Source organism: Chiloscyllium plagiosum, unplaced genomic scaffold, assembly GCF_037043375.1.
Source record: "Chiloscyllium plagiosum isolate Xiang-an unplaced genomic scaffold, Cpla_swu_hap1 HiC_scaffold_25, whole genome shotgun sequence".
NCBI classification, from domain to species: Eukaryota; Metazoa; Chordata; class Chondrichthyes; order Orectolobiformes; family Hemiscylliidae; genus Chiloscyllium; species Chiloscyllium plagiosum.
Genome location: NW_028270163.1, coordinates 7,211,381 through 7,233,753, shown reverse-complemented (window position 1 = coordinate 7,233,753; position 22,373 = coordinate 7,211,381). Strand labels below are relative to the sequence as shown.

Below are 22,373 nucleotides of genomic sequence, written 5' to 3'. Positions count from 1 at the left end.
GGCCTGAGGTCAGAGGGCAAGTGGTGTGTCTGTGTTCCAGCAGCTTGCATCATCCCTGACTATGTTGACATACACAGGCTATCATCTTCCCAATCAATCACTTCAGCCCATTGTAACTCTACAACTCCTGCCAATCCTACCATGCCCTCTTTCCCTATTGTCATCTCATGGCCCAGTACCCGATCTTCAACCTTTATCAGTCACTCTAGCCCTACTGTTTGGAATTCCTTTTCTGGATCATTTGTGAATTAATACTTTCCACACCTCCAAAAAGAAACTCCACATTGAAGAAACTTGATATCATCCAGGACAAAGCAACCAATTGATTGGCACCACATCCATTAGCATTCATTCCCTTCGCCACTGAATGCTCAGTAGCAGCAGTGTGTACCATCCATAAGATGCAGCGCAGAGATTCACCAAGGCTCCTTCAGCAGCAGCTTCCAAACCCACAACCACTTCCATGCAGAAGGACAAGGGCAGCAGATAAATGGGAAGACTTCGCCCTGTAAGTTCCCTTCCAAGCCACTCCTTGTCCTGACTTGGAGATATGTCACCCTTCTTTCAGTGATGGAATTCCCTTCCTAAGGGCATTGTTGGTGTATTTGCAGTGCATGAAATACAGTGATTCAAAAAGACAGCTCGCCCATCACCTTCTCAAGGGAATTAATGCTGGCCTTGCAAGCAGCACCAATGTCATCCGAAAGAACTTTGAAAGAGTCCGGCTTTTAAAGCAAGATTTTCATTTTGTTGGCAACTTTCATGATCTGAAGGCATCTCGAAGAGCTTTACAACAAATGACATACAATTAAAGTACGGCGCAGTCAGTAAAATGACAGCCAGCTTTTTAGATTAGATTCGATTCCCTAGTCTGGAAACAGGCCTTTTGGCCCAACAAGTCCACACCGACCCTCCGAAGAGTAACCCACCCAGACCCCTATATTTACCCCTGACTAGGCACCCAACACTATGGGCAATTTAGCATGGTCTATTCACCTGACCAGCACATCTTTGGATTGTGGGAGGAAACTGTAGCACCCGGAGGAAACCCACGCAGACACGGGGAGAAAGTGCAAACTCCACACAGACAGTTGTCCGAGGTGGGAATTGAACCCGGATCTCTGGCGCTGTGAGGCAGCAGTGCTAACCACTGAGCCACTGCGCCGCCCCTTTTTCATGCACAGCAAGATCCCACAAGCATCATGGCGATCATGACCAAATCTGCTTTCGCGATTTTGGTCAATGGGTAAATGTTGACCAGCATACCAAGGAAGAACTCACCGGCCCATCTCCAACTAAAATCACGCGATCTTTTATATCCATCTAAGAGATATGATAGGATCTTGGTTTAATGCTTCATCTGAAATACAGAACCTCTGATAGTGCAGCACACCCTGTGAACTACACTGAAGAATAGGAGTAGGCCACTCAGCCCATCAAGCCTGTCCTACCATTTAATAAGACTCTGTGCTCATCTCTCTGAAGTCAGATTCAATCTGTGCTGTTCTGAGCCAGACAAACATGCTTCCCAACTTAACAACTCTAAACAGTTGGTTACATTGAATTTGTTCCCGGTGCCTGCTTATACTTCCTCACATTTATTAGAATTCTAACATTCTGCATGTGCTGTGGTGAGATTTGACCCCATGATCTCAGTAATTCAGTACTAATTCGTGACAAGAGGATATAATTAATCATTTCCATTCAGCATGGCAACATCCTGACCAATCAGAGTCCACTTGCCAACTAGTTAACACATTCCTCTCACTCGGTATAAAATGTCGTTTCGCTTTGACTTTGATTCGGAGATGCCGGTGTTGGACTGGGGTGTACAGAGTTAAAAATCACACAACACCAGGTTATTGTCCGACAGGTTTAATTGGAAGCACTAGCTTTCAGAGCGACGCTCCTTCATCAGGTGGATGTGGAGTATCGCACGACCACAACTACCTGAAGGAGCAGCACTTCAAAGGCTAGTGCCCTTTGACTTTGCTATTCTTGTGAATTATCCTGACGAGTCCGACATGAAAAGGAAATACAACAAACTGTCGTTTTCCCAGCAATATAATAATAAAAAAGCGGAAAATGTTCACTGCTGTGGCCTGGCTTAAGATTTTAATGGCTGTGATACATAACCTGCATTTTGTTCAGAAAGTCTCTGTGCAGTGGTCTCTTGCCCTCAGCTCTGACTCTGAACTCTGCTCCTGTCGTATTCAGTTTGACTCCGAGGTGTCACTTTACTCTCCTTTACACTGGAATCAGCTACAAGCACTGCACCCCTCATTGACACTGGCAACGTCTTTGGTGTTTAAGTAGTCTGCCGTTTAAATACGGGAATGGGGATTCAAGTGGTGGGAGTCTGCTATTTGTAGCCTCGGACTGGGCAGCACATGCTGACCAGCTCTACCAGTGAGGACGTGAAGCAGGAAGCAGCAAAGGGAGGGGCTCAGTTATTACTGCGCGCCTTTGGGTAACAAGAGGCGGCAAAAACGTTTTCCACTGTCCAGCGTTTCACACAGGCGTTTCGCCACACAGTCCTAAAGATGTGCAGCATGAAAACAGACTCCCTCCCGGTTCAACTCGTCCATGTTGACCAGATATCCTAGTCTAGTCCCATTTGCCAGCACTTGGTCCATATCCCTCTAAACCCTTCCTATTAACATACCCATCCAGATGTCTTTTAAATGTTCTAATTGTACCAGCCTAAATCACTTCCTTTGGCAGCTCATTCCACACACGTACCACCCTCTGCGTGAAAACATTGCCCTGTAGGTCCTTTTTAAATCTTTCCCCTTTCTCCTTAAACCTATATCCTCTAGTTTTGGAATTTCCCACCCCGGGGAAAAGAACTTGGCAACTCACCCTGTCTGTGCCCCTCATGATTTTATAAACCTTCAGCGCTCCAGGGAAAATAGCCCCATTCTGCCTCTCCCTATGCCTCAAACCCTCCAACCCTGGCAACATCCTTGTAAATCTTTTCTGAACCCTTTCAGGTTTCACACATCCTTCCTATAACAGGGAGACCAGAATTGCACATAGTATTCCAAAAGTGGCCTAACCAATGTCCTGTACAGCTGCAACATGACCTCCTAACTCCTATACTCAATGCACTGACTAATAAAGGAAAGCATACCGAACGCCGTCTTCACTATCCTATCTACCTGTGACTCCACTTTCAAGGAACTGTGAACCTGCACTCCAAGGTGTCTGTTCAGCAACACTGCCCAGGACATGACCATTAAGTGTCGAAGTTCTGCTCTGATTGCTTTTCCAAACTGCAGCACCTCTCATTTATCTAAATTGAACTCCGTCTGCTACTTCTCAGCCCATTAGCCCATCTGATCAAGATCCTGTTGTAATCTGAGGTAACCCTCTTCGCTGTCCACTACACCTCCAATTTTGGTGTCATCTGCAAACTTACTAACTGTACCTCTTATGCTCACATCCAAATCATTTATGTAAATGATGAAAAGTAGTGGACCCAGCACCGATCGTTGTGGCACTGCACTGGTCACAGGCCTCCAGTCTGAAAAACCATCCTCCACCACCACCCTCTGCCTTCTACCTTTTAGCCAGTTCTGTATCCAAGTGGCTAGTTCTCCCTGTATTCCATGTGATAGGGGCAGCAGTGGTAATATCATTGGACTAGTCATCCAGAGGCCTGAGGAATGCATCTTCACATCTCACTAGGGTACAAATGTTCTGGGAGATATGAGTTCAAATCTCACCAGGCAGCTCAGGAAGTTTAAATTTAATCAATAAAATCAGGAGTAGAAAGCGAGTCCCAGTCATAGTGACCAGGACAATTATCATTCATTGATGATGTTGATGATCTTTATTGATCAATCATCATTAAAACCCATCACCAATGTCTTCAGATTAAGGAAATGTGCCATCCTTACCCAATGGTCCTCACATGTAACTCCCAACCCACAGCAACTCTTAACCATCGAGTGGCCTAGCACACACTGAACTCGAGGACAGTTATGGAAGGCAACAAATGCTGGCCTTGCCAGTGTTGCTGACATCCCATGAAAGGATAAAAGAACCTGGGGATTTCCACAGAGGCGACACAAATGTTGGCTTCCTATACTCCCATGAGCACTCACCTGCAAAAATAAACTAGAGTTTATGAAGGCCTTGCCAGCCATTTACCTCCCAGCTCCAATTTTCTGTCCAGGGGCATGCCTGAGGTTGGGAGCACAAACGTCCATTTTATTCTGCTGGGAACCAAACAGTGCATTCTGCCCGTCAGCAGTGTGCTATCCCCAGAAGCAAAGTTTCATGAATTGGATGCTCCATTGAATTGTCACATCAATGATATTGGCTCTTCTGATTTATATCACACCCAGTTTTCTTTTCTGTTTCCCACTTGGGCAGGAGTCGTCCTGCCCTGATCTCTCACCAGGGGGCATCGACGAGCTCTGGAGTTTGACCCTGAGGGGCAGTGGGTGAGGCAGGCGGGGGAAGGTAGTGACGGTTTGATCATAACATTTAACTCCATCCTCTATTCCCCTTTGCAGGCTGGCATTGACGTCAACATCAGGAACACTTACAACCAAACAGCCTTGGACATCGTCAATCAGTTCACCACCTCTCAAGCCAGCAAAGAAATCAAGCAGCTACTACGAGGTAAAGAGGCAATGCAGGAATTGGTTTCCTCAGGCACTTGGGGAGGGTGGTAGAAGGAATGAGAAAGAAAGTATACTGCTCCTTTATTGGGGCTGCACAGGTGGGAGTGTGCTGTTGTGTTTTGACAATTTGCTGCATTGTTGGGGACTGTGGTGCTGGGCTCCTTAGGACCATATGGTTGAATTGCAGGGAGCCAGGTGGAATTTTGGGAATTTGCTGGACTCTCTTTGGGTGTGCATTTGGATGTGGAAGCCCTTCCCAACAGAAGCCATATTTTGTTCTGAGACATTGATGGTGAAATATAGAGAAGCCCAGTCCGACATATATCCATCGGTCAAGAGAGGTTGAGAGAGTTACACAGTCTGGAGGTGTGTTTGAATTTGTGGAGTCCTGTTACAGGACGTGTACAAGGAGCATCAGCCAAGTGTAGGGGAAAGTGAGAGTTGCAAAACCAAAATTGGATTACACCAGTAATCAGCACTGAATGTCCTTCCTCTTCCTGATGTTCTGGATGAGCAAGTGAGACCGGCAGTGCAATGGTTTGCAGATAATATTGAACTGTATGTTGTCAAATATGAAGACATGACCACGTGTCTGAAGAGCTGGAGAAAGGCAGAGCTACGAAGATCGGAAAACCAAAAACCCAATGTATGGTCCGTCAGTTTGAGCCATTGGAAAGGAATCGGGGCGAGCTGTACAGAGTCTGGATGAAGACTTGGAGAACGTGAGTAGGTTAAAGTACCTGCAGAAGACGGGAGTATGAAAATGGAAGTGAAAGTACAGATTAGTTCCGGTTGGGAGAAATTAGAAGAAACGCGCAATGGAGGCTTGTGTGTTGAAAGTGTCTTTAAAAGGAAGAATCTACAAGACAGTTGTGAGACCAGCACCGTTATTGTAGACCTTTGAGCAACATCAAGAGTTACAACAATCGGATGCTAATGTTAATATGAGAAGTTGAAGGGAAATGAATGATTGTTGTTAATGAATTATGATGATATATAACAGGTACAATTGGAACTAAGGAAGAGATATGTTAGATTGCTACACTCAATAAATTGTGCATAAAGAAAGCCTATGGCTCCCTGTTTCTGCTTGACTAGCCTGGTTCGAATCTATTCTCAGTGGTAACAGAGAAATGTAGAGATTGGAAACTTAGAGTTTCTTTCAGGTGGAGATTATTGTTGGAGTTAATTTGGAAAACAATGGCTCAACCAAATGTACAGGATACGATTTCTCAGTGATGGTCTGTGAAGCTGAATCTGATAATCATTAGAATAATGAAGTGGATGTAGGGACATGGCTATGTAGCATTTAAAAGAAAAACACAAGACTACACCCTTAGTATTGCCACGTCCTGCTAGAACCAAAATCAGATGTGAAATATTTTTGGAGCTGATGGATAACAATTTGAAACTCTGGGTGGTTTAGTAATTCTATTAAAATTTGTGACAGAATTTTTGATAAAGATGACCCATGAAATACATATGAAGCATGGTGAGATTTCGATAGATTTCAAAAGATCTTTTGATTTGATCTATTACTGTCGCATGTACCTAGGTACAGTGAAAGGTTTTGTGTGTAGTACATGCAGAATCATACCATACAAAGATCATAGGGTGATTGAACAGAGCGAGGAGTACAAAGTTTTGGCTGCATAGAAGCTGCACAAAAACAGGATCAACATGAGATTTGAAATTTGAGAGGTCCATTCAGATGTCTAATAACAATGGGAAAGAAGTTCTTCTTGAACCTGTTGGTATGTCCTTTTAAGTTTTTGTATCTTCTGCCTGATGGAAAAGATTGGAAGAGATTATAACCAGGTTAAGAAGGGTCTTTGACGATGTTGGCCTGCCTTTCCGAGAAGTGTAGATGGAGTCAATGGATGGACGGTTGTCTTGCGTGATGGTCTGTGCTGTGTTCACAACTCTCTGTAGTTTCTTACAGTCCTGGGCAGAGCAGTTGCCATACCAAATTGTGATGCATCCAGATAGAATGCTTTCTGTGGTGTATCTATAAAAGACAGTGAGAGTCCTTATGGATGTGTTGAATTTCCTTAGCGTCCTGAGGAAGAAGAGGCATTGTTGTCGCATTAACGTGGATGGTCCAGGATAGATTGTTAGTGATCGTCATTCCTAGGAACTTGATGCTCTCGACTCTCTCCACCTCAGCTCCATTGATGTAGATAGGGGCGTGTCCTCCTCCTTGCTTCCTGAAGTCGATGATCAGCTCTTCAGTTTTGCTGACATTGAGAGAGGGATTGTTATCTTTACACCACAGCACCAAGATGGGTGGTCAGTCAGTGGTATTTACCAGACTACATTCAGGATAATAAAACTTATCTTTGGAAATTTCTCAGTCAGTGCCTTGCCTTTATATTGTAGGGATGTGCTAATGTGTCGAACATGGATAGTATTAATTTGGAGTTAGATTTTTGGGGAATTTTACAACTCTGTGGCACAGTGGTGGTGTCCCTATCTCTGGGTTAAGAGGCCTGGGTTCAAGTCCCTCCCACCTGTCTGAGATGGGTGTCATAACATGTCTGAGCAGATTAATTAAAATAACTATATTACAGGGAACAGCTGAGACTGGTCAAGAGAACAGTTGGTCTGGTATAAATTCTCCACAAAGAAACTCTATGTCCCTTAGATTCTGTTTGACCATCCTGGTTGGAATCTATTACCAGCTGAGGTGGATATATAGCGTAACAAGGAAAGGAAAGATAAAATCAGGAACTAGCATCAGGAGGTCAGTGAAGATCATAGGAATATTAACACAATGGCTACAAGAGCAGTTCAGAGCCTAGGAATCCTGCAGCGAGTGATTAACCTCCTGACTCCCTGTCCACCATTTACAAGGCACAAACCAGGAGTGTGATGAAGTACTCTGCACTTGCTCTGGATGGGTGCAGCTTCATCAACACTCAAGAAAATTGACACCATCCAGGACAAAGCAGCCTGCTTTATTGGAACCACATTCACAAGCAACCACTTCCTCCATCACCGATGCTGAGTAGCACCAGTGTGTACTATCTACAAGATGCACCAACGATGCTTAGACAGCACCTTGTAAACCCATAACCACTACCATCTAGAAAGAAAGGGCAGCAGATACATGCAACACCACTGCTTGCAAATTCCTCTCCAAGACACTCACCATCCTGACTTGGAAAAGCATCCAAAAGCATCCTGATGAAGAGTTTTTGCCTGAAACATCCTGCTGCTCAGATGCTGCCTGACCTGCTGTACTTTTCCAGTGCCACACTTTTGACTTTGATCTCCAGCATCTGCAGTCCTTACTTTCTCCTTGGAAAAGTATCGCCATTCCTTCAATGTTGCTGGGCCGAAATCCTGGAATTCCGTCCCTAACAGCATTGTCAATCACCTACAGCGGTTCAGCAAGACTGTTCACTAATACCTCCTCAACGCCAACTAGGATTGGGCAATAAATGCTGACCCAGCCAGCGATTCCCACATCCCATGGTGAATAAACAACATCTGGTCATCTGTTGCAGAGACAAGAGGGGACTTGTAGTGAGACAAATGGTGGAGATGGTACTGCCAGGAAAAAGGAGAGCAGGAGGGACTAAGAACCAATGAAAAGATGTGGTTATGAGGAAAATAGCGCAGTGGCAATGGAAGAGGAATGGGTGCCTGACCAGAGGAGATGGAGAAGAGGCAGCGTTGTAACCCTAAGTAAGTTGAGAGAAGCTGAAAGAAGAAGAATTTGGGATGGAAACAGAAGTGTTAGGATATGTTCCATTTGTAGAACTACACAGAATTAATGACATAGACCTATGGAAACTATCCAATATGTAGAGTTAGTAGATGGTGTAGTATCAACATGGGCAGCTCTAAGTGGTGGGGACAATCTTCACATCTCCAGATGGCTTATCGATATAGTGCAGGTGCTTACTGTGTCAGGAACATTTCACCTCCTCTTCTTCCATATTGTTTCCCATCAACTGATCTTTTCTCCCCAACAGAGGCCTCTGGAATCCTGCAAGTCCGAGCCCTTAAGGATTACTGGAATGTTCACGACCCCACTTCACTCAATATTAGGGCTGGTGATGTTATTATGGTGAGTAATGGTGGGTTTGGAATGAGGAAGAAACATCAGAACTGTTGGACGTGTAACAACTTAATATGCTATTAATATGGAGTACGGCGTCTAGAGCAGGACTCTCCATCCTTGGGGGAGGGCTGCTGCTACATCTCGGTTATTCTCTTTGGCGATCTTCAGAAAGGTGGGACATCGTTAAAATGAATTTCAGAAGAAAAACAACTGATCATTTAAATAACAAATTAATAAAAATGGCCACTATAATATGTTAAGCAGCAGAGCTGACTAATTGTTCTGGGAGGACTGCAGATTCTGGGGATCAGAGTCAAAAAATGTTGTGCTGGAAAAGCACAGCAGGTCAAGGGGCAAGAGAGTTGATGTTTCAAGCATAAGCTCTTCATCATTCCTCATGATGTAGCACCACACATTTTTGACTAATTGCTTTGTCTGTTTGGATAAGAAACTGAGGTAGAGAGAAACACAGACAAGGACCAAAGTCCCAATCACTCCAGAAAGAGATTGAGACTGAGCTAGGACTTGGCTTTAACTGGCCTAGACCCCTGTTCACCTCAGGTGATGCACACACTGTTCTGTCTCACAGTCAGTGTGTCAGTTTACCTTTGAGAGAAATGCTAACAATGACATCACCATATCATAGCACGTGACCTGAAGGTATACATTAAAGATCTCAGACACCACCTTACTTTGAATGTTTTGATGCATGACATGCTATTGAAAGCATGCATCTCTATGATAAACTATTAGTCCAGGCACCCTTTGTGTCTGAGGGATGTAATGTTTGTATATATCACTTAGACAGTGTAACTGACTGCTGGACTCTTTGATACAATAAGCTTGCACACCCAATTTCTCAGGCAATGAGGAATTAACAAGAAAATCGCTGCATCGGTTAAAACACTGTATTGAAGGCAGACTCTCTCTGTAATTTATATATAACTGAGGGGGGGGGGGGGGGGGGGTCAGATATACCTCACAGCCTGCTTTGTGGGTGGGTTTTGAGAAAGGAGGAGGAAAAGAGTGAATGTATCTCTGGCTCACTGTTAGAGCCAGGGAGCCCAAACACCCTGAACTCAGTGTTCACAGACTCTCTCCCTCTCCCAATTGCAGGCATGTTCCCTCAATCCCAAACTTTACCACTGTCCCTCCATTCCTCTCTCGCACACACATCTTAATACCCTCATCCTCCCTCACACCCTCATGCTCTTCCCCTCCATCCCTCTCTCACACTCACATGTCCTTCCTTCCTCCATCACTCTCGCCCTCTTCTCCCATCCCTCTCCCCCTCATTCTCCCATATTTACATATTTTCCCTGCCTCATTAGCACCTACACAGGAAGGACAGAGTCTTGACCTCCTCTAACTCAATCCCCGACTCAGAATCTCTTCCACTCACAAAAACCAGGAAACCTCCCAAACACTGGCCCAGTAGATCCTCCATAGCCAGCAGACTCTCGGTAGTAGCTATCACCAGTCCTGAGGCACAGCCTCAGGCTGACTGCAGTTGCTCATGTTTATACAGCTTGCTGGTCTTCCATTCAGAGACCATTCCTAATGATCAAACTCAACAGCAAACGCAGAGAGAAAGGATGTCTGGTTAGAGGACCGTCTTCTTGGAGAATCTCCCATTTGTTTTTCCAGTTTTTGGGAACTCCAGTTACAGGCTGGTTAGGACCTCTTGGCAGGCCTGTAGGCTACCTGTTGGAATAACCTGAGCTGGCTATTGATGAACACAACTTGAACATCCATGCTGCCATACTGTGTAACCCAAAACACCACAAAGAATGGAAGTGTGGGCCCAAAGAGTGATTATCCTGTATATAGTTTAGGAAGTAGCAGGCCTTTGTGATTACAATCCAGAATGGCAGCCCTGTGCATATAGCAGCCTCTGTGCAAACTATGGAGAATAGCAGTCACTATATACTGTATGCTATAGAGAATAGAGGTCCCTATGTATTGTATATTATAGAGAATGGCAGTCCTTGTGTACTGTATACTATAGAAAATAGCAGTTCCTATGTAAACTATAGAGAATAGCAGTCCCTGTCTAAACTATGGAGATCAACAGCTTCTGTGTAGATGATAGAGAATAGCAGTCCCTGTGTAAACTATAGAGAATAGTGGTGCTTATCTGTACTATAGAGAATAGCAGTGCCTATCTGTACTATAGAGAATAGCAGTGCCTATGTATACTATAGGAAATAGCAGTGGTCATGTTATGCTATAGAGAATAGCAGTCCCTGTGTAAACTATGGAGAATAGTGGTGCTTATCTGTACTATAGAGAATAGCAGTGCCTATGTATACTATAGGGAATAGCAGTGGTCATGTTATGCTATAGAGAATAGCAGTCCCTGTGTAAACAATGGAGGAGAGCATTCTCTATGTATGGTATAGGAAATAGCAGTTCCTTTGTGTACTATAGAGAATAGCAGTCCCTATGTAAACTTTGGAGAATAGCAGTCCCTGTGTAATCTGTAGAGAATTGCAGTCCCTATGTATGGTATGGAGAATAGCAGTCCCTATATATGCTATAGGAAATAGCACTCCCTTTGTATGGTATGGAGAATAGCAGTCCCTGTGTAAACTATAGAGAATAGCAGTCCCTATTGTACTATAGAGAATAGCAATCCCTATGTCTATTATAGAGAATAGCAGTCCCTGTGTAAACTATGGAGAATAGGACTGCCTATGTGTACTATCGAGAATAGCAGTGCTTATGTGTACTATCGAGAATAGCAGTCCCTACGCATACTATAGAGAATAGCAGTCCCTGTGTAAAGTAAGGAGAATAGCAGTCCCTATGTATGCTATAGGAAATAGTAGTCCCTATGTGTACTATAGAGAATAGCAGTCCCTGTGTAAACTATAGAGAATAGCAGTCCCTATGTAAACTATAGAGAATAGCAGTGCCTATGTAAACTATAGAGAATAGCAGTGCCTATGTGTACTATAGAGAATAGCAGTCCCTGTGTTAACTATAGAGAATAGCAGTCCCCATGTAAACTATAGAGAATAGCAGTCCCTATGTAAACTATAGAGAATAGCAGTGCCTATGTGTACTATAGAGAATGGCAGTCCCTGTGTAAACTATAGTGCATTCAGTCCCTATGTATGCTACGGAGGATAGCAGTCCCTGCGTATGCTACGGAGACCAGCAGTCCCTATGTAAACGATGGAGAATAGCATCGCCAACTGTCCTTTAGTTCAAGGGCTGAGGTTTACTCAGTGTCACAGGTTTCTGCTCTGTGTCTTTCTGTGCACAATCGGGCTGATTCCTGACCCACAGATCTTTGGGCATGTGAGCTAGGATGTCCCATGAAGTAATGGGATCAGGAGAGTGGGATTTCCTTCCTGTTCTTTCAGTCCTGATTATCTGCTCTGCCTCAACATCACCGTGTTTGGACACTGAGTGATCCAGCTTGATGGAGGTGTTTTTCACCATGCTGGCCACTTGGTAGCGAGCTCATTTCCACCATTAATGTCAATGCTGCTATGCTTCAAGGACAGCCAGTCGGGTCTTTGAATCATTTCCTTTGTTCAGGAACAGCGACCATTTGGGAGTTGAGGAAACAGGATGTGGTAGGGAGACAGTTTCCAGCCTCCGAACACAATGTTCTATCTGTTATTGTCGATGTGGAAAGAGTTTTATCTGAATATCTGTAGAGCTGAAATGAAGAAGGACAGCAGTGTTTGGTGGATGTTCCTCCCATTGAATCCAGGGGCAGTGGCAGAGGCTTTGCTGGTGGAAATTCTGTAGTGTTTTCATGTACCACAGATAGACTGTCCTGGAGTATTGTGCACAGTGAGGAAGGATGTTCTGGCTGTGGAGGGAGTGCAGCGAAGGTTTACTAGATTGATTCCAGGGATGGCAGGACTGATGTTATGAGGAGAGACTGGATTGATTAGGACTGTATTCACTGGAGTTTAGAAGACTGAGGGGAATTTCGTAGAAACCTATAAAATCCTAACAGGGTAAACACCGGAAGAATGTTTCTGATGAATGGAGAGTCCAGGGGATCACAGTCTAAGGATACAGGGTAGGCCATTTAGGACTGAGATGGGAAGAAATGCCTTCACCCAAAGAGTGGTGAGCCTGTGGAATTCTCTGCCACAGAAAGCAGTTGAGGCTAAAACATTAAATATTTTCAAGAAAGAGTTAGATATAGTTCTGACAGCTAAAGGGTTCAAAGGGTATGGGGAGCAAATGAGAACGAAGGAGCTGGGCTGAATGACCTGCTACTGCACATTTTCAATGTGTCCATGAGATACAGTCCAGTATTCACTCAGTCCTGACAATCACTGTTCTATCTCCTACGATCTTTCTTCCTTTGTGGGGATTTTGGTCCTGCAGCATTCTGTGCCATAGTTGGCAACTTGGGTGTCTGGCAGGCTTTTGAGAGGACGAGGTTTGAAAAATGCTGAACATAGTCCCGCACCCTTCCTTTATTTAATACACAAGGGAGATGGGATATTTGACTGACCAAGTCTAGATTGATATGAGTCTTGTTATGTCAAATTTAACAGACTGGGCCAGAGTGGACAATTATGCTGTAATCATCTAAAACTGTGATTCAGGAACATCTCAGGTGGTCAAGTTGATGTTGGTCTGGAAACAGCTGTAATGTAACAGTTTTCCAGCGAGGCAATATTTCATTCTGACACCAGAGTGCAGATAAATTTAGATAAGGTGAACAGGCATTATCAGGTAGACTGTAGATAGTATGGGGCTCTCAGACCCTACTCTGTACTTTATAACTCTGTCTCCCACATCAGACAGTTAGAGTTGTGAATCAGTTGCAGGATTGTAAAGAAGTTTCTTGGACATCCAAATCTCTGAAGGACAATTCACAGAGATTGGTCACATATTGAAGAAAACGCTACAGTCAGGTTGCTGAATGCATGCTTGGTGTGGTCCTCGATATTTTTCTTGGATTTCTTTGTTAGAAGAGTCATGTGAGAGGTTCTTCCAGAAGGTCTGAAGCCTCAATGTGTCTCTGGGAGGATTTCCTCAGCTACAGAAAGTCGGTGATTCAGGAGGATGCTGTGAAGATGTTCTCTGCAGTGGCCAAGAGGGAAATACCTTGAGAGTTTCCACAGAGTGATTGACCTCCCTTCTTGAAGATAGCTATTGTTGTCACATTCCGGAACTCAGCGTTCTTTTTCTTTCCAAGTCGGTAGGCTTTGTGCATGGAGCCTTGATGGGTGGGAATCCCCTTAGAATCCCCTGGGCCTTTATTTCATCTATTTATTTGCTAGTTGCAGCTAAAGCTCAGTTGGCTGCACAGCTATTTGCAATGCAGTGCGATATCAACCGTATGGGTTTGATTCCCACACCAATTGAGATTACCATGAAGGGCTCTCCCACTCGGCCTCTCCCCTTGCCTGAGGCAGGCTGACCCTGTGGTTAAACCATCACCACCATTTCTGTCTCTGATGACAGAACATCGTATGGTCTTCCGAGACCATGGTGACTGTTACCTTTACCTGAAGATCTCTGTGTTTGAAAAATATCTTGTTTTTCTCACCCAGTGGCTATATAAAAACTTTGTACAGACCATGGTTGAATGGACTGAGCACCCTTCACTGAAAGGACATGCTGTCCTTCGACAGGGTGTGACAGTGTTTTCTGTCATCACAGAAAAGCATGTGCTCAACACTTCTTCAGACAATCCAAATCCATAACGCAGCATTCCAACAGCTCTCAGCTCCTGCTCATAGACAAACCAGGAAGATTTATGGTATCCAACAATATGGTGACCAAAGGCAATAGGAGCCCTGCTGTGTCTATTATAGTGAATACTGCCCCTGTGTATACAATATAGAATAGTGGTATCTGTACATTATGTAATCTCTGTGTATGTTATAGAAAATAGCAGTCACTGTACCTATCGTCAAGCATAGCTGTCCCTGTGTATAACATGGAGCCTGGCAGCCTTTGTTTTTTAAAAAAATTCTCCCACGAGGTGTGGGCATTGCTGACTGGCCAGCATTTATTGTCCATCCCTAGCTGCTCCTTGAGATCGTGGTGGTGAGCTGGCTTCTTGAACCACTGCAGTCGGGAACCACCTTAGGGAGGACAATTCCTGGATTTTGATCCGGTGACACTGAAGGAATGGTGATATATTTCCAAGTCAGGATGGTGAGTGGCTTCATGGGGAACTTGAGGAGCTGGTGTTCCCATGTAGCTGCTGCCCTTGTATTTCTAAATGGAAGTGGTTGTGTGATGGGAAGGATCTTTGGCGAATTTCTGCAGTGCATCTTGAGCTACTGAGCATCATTGTTGGAGGGAGTGAAAGTTTATGGATGTGGTGCCATTCAAGCAGTTGCTTTTGTCCTGGATCATGTCAAGCTTCTTCTGTTGGAGTATACATGTGAGGAGTATTCCATCACACTGTGCTCTGCCTTGTGCTTTGCCGATGGCGGACAGGTTTTGGGCAGTCGGGAAGTGGGTCACTCACTGCAGTACTCCTAGCCTCTGACCTGCTCTTGTTGCAATTATATAGTAAGTCCAGTTCAGTTTGTGGTCAATGGTAGCCCCCAGGAGATTCAGTGATGGCTAACACTATGGAACGTCAAGGAGCAGTGTTTAGATGATCTCTTATCGGTGATGGTCATTGTGTGGCATGAATGTTACGTGCCACTTGTTAGCCCAGACACTATAATAGAGAATGGCAGCCCCTCTGTGTACAATAACGAATATCAGGTGCACATGATTCTGCAGAGCTGTTGTGGATGGGGGAGAAAGTTGGGCAAAAAGAAAATGCACAACAGCCATGCAGGTTAAATGACAAATTTGGACGACAGAAAACGTGTTCAATTCTTCCAGTCCTTTGAATTCCTGGCGATATGCCCCAGTTGCTGACAGTCACAAAATAATGGACAGTCTTCAGACTAGATTTCATATTCAGCTGAGAAACAATTCGGATTCCTGATGTCTGAAATTTTATCAGTTTTGGTTTCAAACTACTTTGCTGAGAGAGCATTAGAGAGTGCTGCTGTCAACTCCACAGTCTAACTCTTACTGACCTGAGAAAGAGGGCCAGGGCTACGTCCTTGTAACTACTCGAGACTTCTAGAAGAAATATACTCGAAGAAACACACCCATTACCTCAGTCCATAGTATGTCTATCGGTGCTGTGGTTTGATTATATTCCTGTAGCTAACAGAGACAGAATAGAGCCGTGAAATCCTGTTGATAGTGATGTGTGTGTTTGGTCATTTTATAAATCACTGCCTTCCTGCGACAGGTCCTGGAACAACACGCTGATGGCCGCTGGAAGGGACACATTCATGACAGCCAGAAAGGCACGGACCGTGTTGGCTACTTCCCCCCATCCATTGTTGAGGTGATCAGCAGGAGATCAGGTCAGTGATCATCACACACAGGGTAGTGGACATAAGCAACTCTCATCCCCTAGAGGCTGTGGATACTGACGGGTCAACTCTGCGGATGAGATTTTTGTTGATTAGATTTGATTCCCTACAGTATGGAAACAGGCCCTTCAGCCCAACAAGTCCACACCAATCCTCTGAAGAGTAACCCATCCAGACCCATTCCCCATACCCTATATTTACCCCTGACTTGGCAATTTAGCATGGCCAATTCACCTGACCTGCACATCTTTGGACTGTGTGAGGAAACCGGAGCACCCAGAGGAAACCCACGCAGACACGGGGAGAGTGTGCAAACTCCACACGGGGAGAGTGTGCAAACTCCACACAGGGAGAGTGTGCAAACTCCACACAGGCAGTCGCCCGAGGCTGGAATCGAACCTGGGTTCCTGGCGCTGTGAGGCAGCAGTGCTAACCACTGAGCCACCATGAAACTGAAGAATATAGGGCAGGGGCAGGCAATCGTGTTTGAAGTCAGATCAGGCACAGGCTTCTGGGGCTGTATGGCCACCTCCTGTTCCTAATGTTTCTTATGAGACTCCAGACAATCTAAAGTTGAGTAGGTGAGACACAATGTTGGGACAAAACTGGTTAAAACCAACAAAGTAATACTTACAAATGGTCATACTGATCCCCATTTTGAAGTGTATGGGTCAAATGGGACCAGTATGGGTTTTTTTCACCAGTTTAATGGTCTCTTCTGGGATGAAGATAGATGCTGTACGTGTGGCCCTGTGTTGGTCTTACTCACCTCAATGTGATACTTCAGTGTTCAAAGGGAAGGTGTTGTCTTGCACCTTTTCCTTAATGGGAAGACTAGCCTGGAGGTTTGCATGCATTATTTTGAGCCCCAACCCCCTCCCTGCATTCTGAAGATGATGACCATCACATCATGTTTGCTGGCTGCCCTCTAGATCCTCAACAAATTGAAATTCTTCAAAGAAAGAGGAAAGAATTGCATTCCCATAGCACCTTTAATGGCCTCAGGGTTTCTCGGTGGGCTTTACAACACATGAAATACATTTGAAGTGTGGCCACTGTTGTGATACAAGCTCCCGCAAACAGGAGTGAGATAAATGACCAGATCATCTATTTCATAAAAGTTGGCTCAAGGATATATATTGGCAAGGACACCAAGGAGATCTCTTTCTAGAGAGGGAATCCTAAGGAACAGGACGTACATGTATTTGAAAAGGTAAGGGCTGATTAGGGATAGTCAACATGTCTTTGTCTGTGGGAAATCATTTCTCACAATCTTGACTGAGTTTTTTGAAGAAGTAACAAAGAGAATTGATGAGGGCAGAGCGATAGACGTGATCTATATGGACTTCAGTAAGGTGTTCGACAAGGTTCCCCATGGGAGACTGATTAGCAAGGTTAGATCTGCTTGGAATACAGGGAGAACCAGCCATTTGGATACAGAACTGGCTCAAAGATAGAAGACAGAGGGAGCTGGTGGAGGGTGGTTTTTCAGACTGGAGGCCTGTGACCAGTGGAGTGCCACAAGGATCGGTGCTGGGTGCACTGCTTTTCGTCATTGACTTATACACTTAATGGTAAGGTCCTAGGGAGTGTTGCTCAACAAAAAGACATTGGCATGCAGGTTCATAGCTGTTTGAAAGTGGAGTCGCAGGTAGATAGGATAGTGAAGAAGGCATTTGGTATGCTTTCCTTTATTGGTCAGAGTATTGAGTACAGGAGTTGGGAGGTCATGTTGCGGCTGTACAGGACATTGGTTAGGCCTCTGTTGGAATATTGCGTGCAATTCTGGCCTCCTTCCTATCGGAAAGATGTTGTGAAACTTGAAAGGGTTCAGAAAAGATTTGCAAGCATGTTCCCAGGGCTGGAAGATTTGAGCTATAGGGAAAGGCTAAATAGGCTGGAGCTGTTTTCCCTGGAGGGTTGGAGGCTGAGGGGTGACCTTATAGAAACTTTTAAAATCATGAGGGGTATGGATAGGGTAAATAGACATAGTCCAGAACTGGAGGACATAGGTTTAGGGTGAGAGGGGAAAGATATAAAAGGGACCCAAGGGGCAACTTTTTCATGCAGAGGGTGGTGCGTGTATGGAATGGGCTGCCAGCTGAAGTGGTGGGGGCTGGTACAATTGCAACATTTAATAGGCATCTGGATGGGTATATGAATAGGAAGAGTTTGGAGAGATATGGGTCAGGTACTGGCAGGTGGGACTAGATTGGGTTGGGATATCTGGACGGCATGGACAGGTTGGACAGAAGGGTTTCTTTCTGTGCTGTACATCTCTATGATTCTAAGTAGTGTTGTGGGATCTTTTACATTCACCTGACAGAGCAAATGGTTTATTAACTCATCCTTAAAAAAAATGGCACCTCTAACAATGCTGCACTCATTCAACACTGCACTCCTTCAATACTCCACTGAAATGTCAGCCTAGGTGTATGCCTTAGATTCTGATGCTAGTCTTGAACATGAAACCTTTTGACTTGAAGGTTAAGGATCCTCAGTGAGACAAATCTAGTCCTGTCCATGATGCCTAGATAGTTACTGTCAGCATAAAGATAAAACCAATCCTTACCTTAGATATGCCTTAAATTTACTTCCTCATGCTTTCTGACAGAAAAAAAGCAGTGATCAGCCAATTCAAACTCAAGCCTGCCCTGTCCTCATTGTGTGCTTGGCTGAATGCTTACTAAAAACATGAGCTGAAATGGGATTCTGTCTTGACAAGTGATCTGATTAACTGCTTGATTGACATCTGTGGGTGGTCATCATCAGTTGTTCACCGCGTCACACACCATTGAAACACATCCTTTGCTCCAACCAGTCCATGCCGAACATAATCCCAAACTCGACCAATCCACCTGCCTGCTCCTGGCCCATATCCCTCCAAACCTTTCCTAGTCATGTACCGACCCAAATTTCTTCTAAACATTGTAATTGTAGCCATTCACCATTTCCTCAGGAAGTTCATTCCATATTCAAACCACCTTCTGTACATTTTGTGATTTTTTTTTTCAATGTCTTGATCATTCAGACAAGATTAAGAGCTGTGACCTGTTTGTAGCCTCTGTTACTGCGACTTTAATGGTCTGTCTAACACAATGATATTTCTGAATGGATTTATTTTCTGTCACCAGTTCCCCACCTGCCCCAGTTATCTGCTCATTGCTTACGTAAATTGTGCATATTGGGTGAATGGGCATAGAACGGGCACGAGTTATCATTGACTTGGAATGGAGTTACAAGACACCATTGGGAGAAATGGGCAAGACCTTTTGAAATTCCTGTCCAAAAGGTATCAGAATCGAGAGCATGGTTCATCACACCACTGAGTGGGCACTCCATGAGAAGCTGACCTGACTCTGTGGAAATTTCACAGAGGAGCTGCCAGGTCGGGGTGCAGGGTGTCAGCCCGCTCCCTTGCCTATGTTGGGAAATCCTAGAATCAGTCCTGCCTGTTAGTTCTAAAAGGCATAAGGTTCATCCCAACTCTGGGAAAATCAACTACAGCTCCTTGCTGAGTTCATAAGGAGAGTTCTGTTTCTGATCTGGGTGGATGCCTTGGATGCTACCTGACCTGCTGTGTTTTTCCAGCACCACACTCTCATGCTGTGATGGCATGTCAGACATGGCCTGTCCATGCACATAGTGAACCCAAGACCCCCTAGGTAATAGGGTGTAGGTTTGCTCGCTGAGCTGTAGGTTTGATATCCAGACATTTCATTACCTGCCTAGGTAGCATCATCAGTGGCGACCTCCAAGTGAAGCGAAGCTGTTGTCTCCTGCTTTCTATTTATATGTTTGTCCTGGATGGGGTTTCTGGGGTTTGTGGTGATGTCATTTCCTGTTCGTTTTCTGAGGGGTTGATAGATGGTATCTAGATCTATGTGTTTGTTTATGGCGTTGTGGTTGGAGTGCCAGGCCTCTGGGAATTCTCTGGCATGTCTTTGCTTAGCCTGTCCCAGGATAGATGTGTTGTCCCAGTCGAATTGGTGTTTTTTTTTCAACCGTGTGTAGGGCTACAAGGGAGAGAGGGTCGTGTCTTTTTGTGGCTAGCTGGTGTTCGTGTATCCTGGTGGCTAACTTTCTTCCTGTTTGTCCTACGGAGTGTTTGTGGCAATCCTTGCATGGAATTTTGTAGATGACGTTGGTTTTGTCCATGGGTTGTACTGGGTCTTTTAAGTTTGTTAGTTTGTGTGTTACTAGGATTCATGTCATTTCTGAGACTTCTTTGATGTATGGTAAGGTGGTTAGGGTTTCTGGCTGTGTTTGGTCTGCTTGTTGTGGTTTGTTCCTGAGGAATCTGCGCGCTGTATTTTTTGAGTATCCGTTCTTCTTGAATACGTTGTATAGGTGGTTCTCCTCTGTTTTCCGAAGTTCGCCTGTGCTGCAGTGTGTGATGGCTCGTTGGAATAGTGCTCTGATACAGCTCTGTTTGTGTGTGTTGGGATGGCTGCTGGTGTAGTTAAGTATTTGGTCAGTGTTTGTCGGTTTTCTGTATACGCAGGTTTGTAGTTCTCCGTTGTCCTTTCTTTCGACTGTGACGCCCAGGAATGCGAGTTTGGTGTCGGTTTCTTCCTCCTTGGTGTACTTTATGCCTGTGAGGGTTTTGTTGATGGTGTTAAATGTCTCTTCTATTTTGTTTCGTTTTGTGATGACAAAGGTGTCATCTACGTAGCGGACCCAGATTTTTGGTTTGATGGTTGGTAGGGCTGTTTGTTCTAGTCTTTGCATTACCGCTTCTGCTATGAATCCTGATCGCGGAGATCCCATGGTATGCTGTTGGTTTGTTTGTAGATTATGCTGTTGAAGGTGAAGTGGGTGGTGAGGCATAGGTCCTCTAGCTTCATGATGTTTTCGTTGGTAATGTGATTGATGGTGGTTGGGGTGTGTGTGATGGTCTCTTCTAAAAGTGTGGTACCCCCGAGGTAATGCTGCAAGGATCTGGACCGTCAGGAGAAGAGGAGAAAAATCATTGCGCAAGTCTAAAAAAAAACTTAATGATTCTGGTGTATTGAAGCGAACAGGAAAGGTTTGCCCTACAGGGGGTCTTTGTGACCTTGTTAACTAGAAAGGATGGTTAATCCACATGGATTATAAACTGTAGGTCTGAATGGGAAGGAACTAAACAGGAAGAGGTTTGGAATTCTTCTCCTAATGGGATGTAGCAGTCATTGGGATTCAGCACAGTAAAAACATTGACTCAATGAATTCTAGAAAATAGAAGCAGATAGGAAAAGGCTGTTGATAAGGTGAGGTTTTACAATTGAACATTTGAATTGGTAAGGTTTGGGGCCACAGGAAATCTTGTGTATTAATGGGTGGGGCCATTCTGTTGGACTCTATATTTTGGAAATGAATTCAAAGGGTTAAAATGTTCTACAAGCTTGAATAGGAAGAATTTTGGTCTATTCACCATAGCAGACAAGGCCACAGGCCAAGAACTGGGAAGTGGGATTAGTAAAGTTAGAGCTTGATGATGGGCATAGACATAAAGGGCTGAAGGGTCTCCATTTGTGCTGTAATACTCTACGACTTGTACTTGGATATTACACGTAGGATTAGATTACATTACAGTGTGGAAACAGGCCCTTCGGCCCAACAAGTCCACACCGACCCGCCGAACCGTAACCCACCCAATACCCCTACATTTACCCCTTACCTAACACTACGGGCAATTTAGCATGGCCAATTCACCTGACCTGCACATCTTTGGACTGTGGGAGGAAACCCACGCAGACGCGGGGAGAACGTGCAAACTCCACACAGTCAGTCACCTGAGGCGGGAATTGAACCCGGGTCTCTGGCGCTGTGAGGCAGCAGCGCTAACCAGTGTGCCACCGTGCCGCCCACTTTAAACAGGATGTAAACAGGAGTTAGGAACCCAGTGGATAGAAGAGTGTGCGGAGATTACTTGAAAATTACAAAATTGTTAAAGGGCTAGACAGGATGGATGCAGAAATGATGTCTTTCCAGGCTCAGGGATCTCGAACCTGGAGACAGTTTCTTCGCTCAAAGAGTGGTGAGTCTTTGGAATTCTGTCTCCCTTTCAGCTGAGTGAGAGTAAATGCTGGCTGATCAGCATGTGGACACACTGACATCTGGTTCCACAGCTACTGCCACACACACACTCCACACAGTAGCAAGAAAAATTCCGGGGAATGGAACTACATTAGAGACTCAATTATTTGAGTATGTTTGAGACCGGGATCAACAGATTTCTGGATATTAATGACGTCAAGGAATATGGCATTGAGGAAGTACAGGAAAATAGCTTTGAGGTTGGTAATC

General features: G+C 44.7%; 1 protein-coding gene across 4 annotated transcripts in view; it reads left to right on the top strand.

The window, feature by feature from the left end:
* caskin2b (CASK interacting protein 2b) overlaps nucleotides 1-22,373 on the top strand; it is a 281,832-nt gene that overhangs the window by 218,157 nt on the left and 41,302 nt on the right. For all 4 annotated transcript variants that reach the window (XM_043714379.2, XM_088000436.1, XM_043714381.2 and 1 more), the window contains 3 exons: nucleotides 4,524-4,632; nucleotides 8,615-8,709; nucleotides 15,959-16,076. In XM_043714379.2, coding sequence (XP_043570314.2) covers nucleotides 4,524-4,632; nucleotides 8,615-8,709; nucleotides 15,959-16,076 — 322 coding nt within the window. The remainder of the gene's footprint in view (nucleotides 1-4,523; nucleotides 4,633-8,614; nucleotides 8,710-15,958; nucleotides 16,077-22,373) is intronic.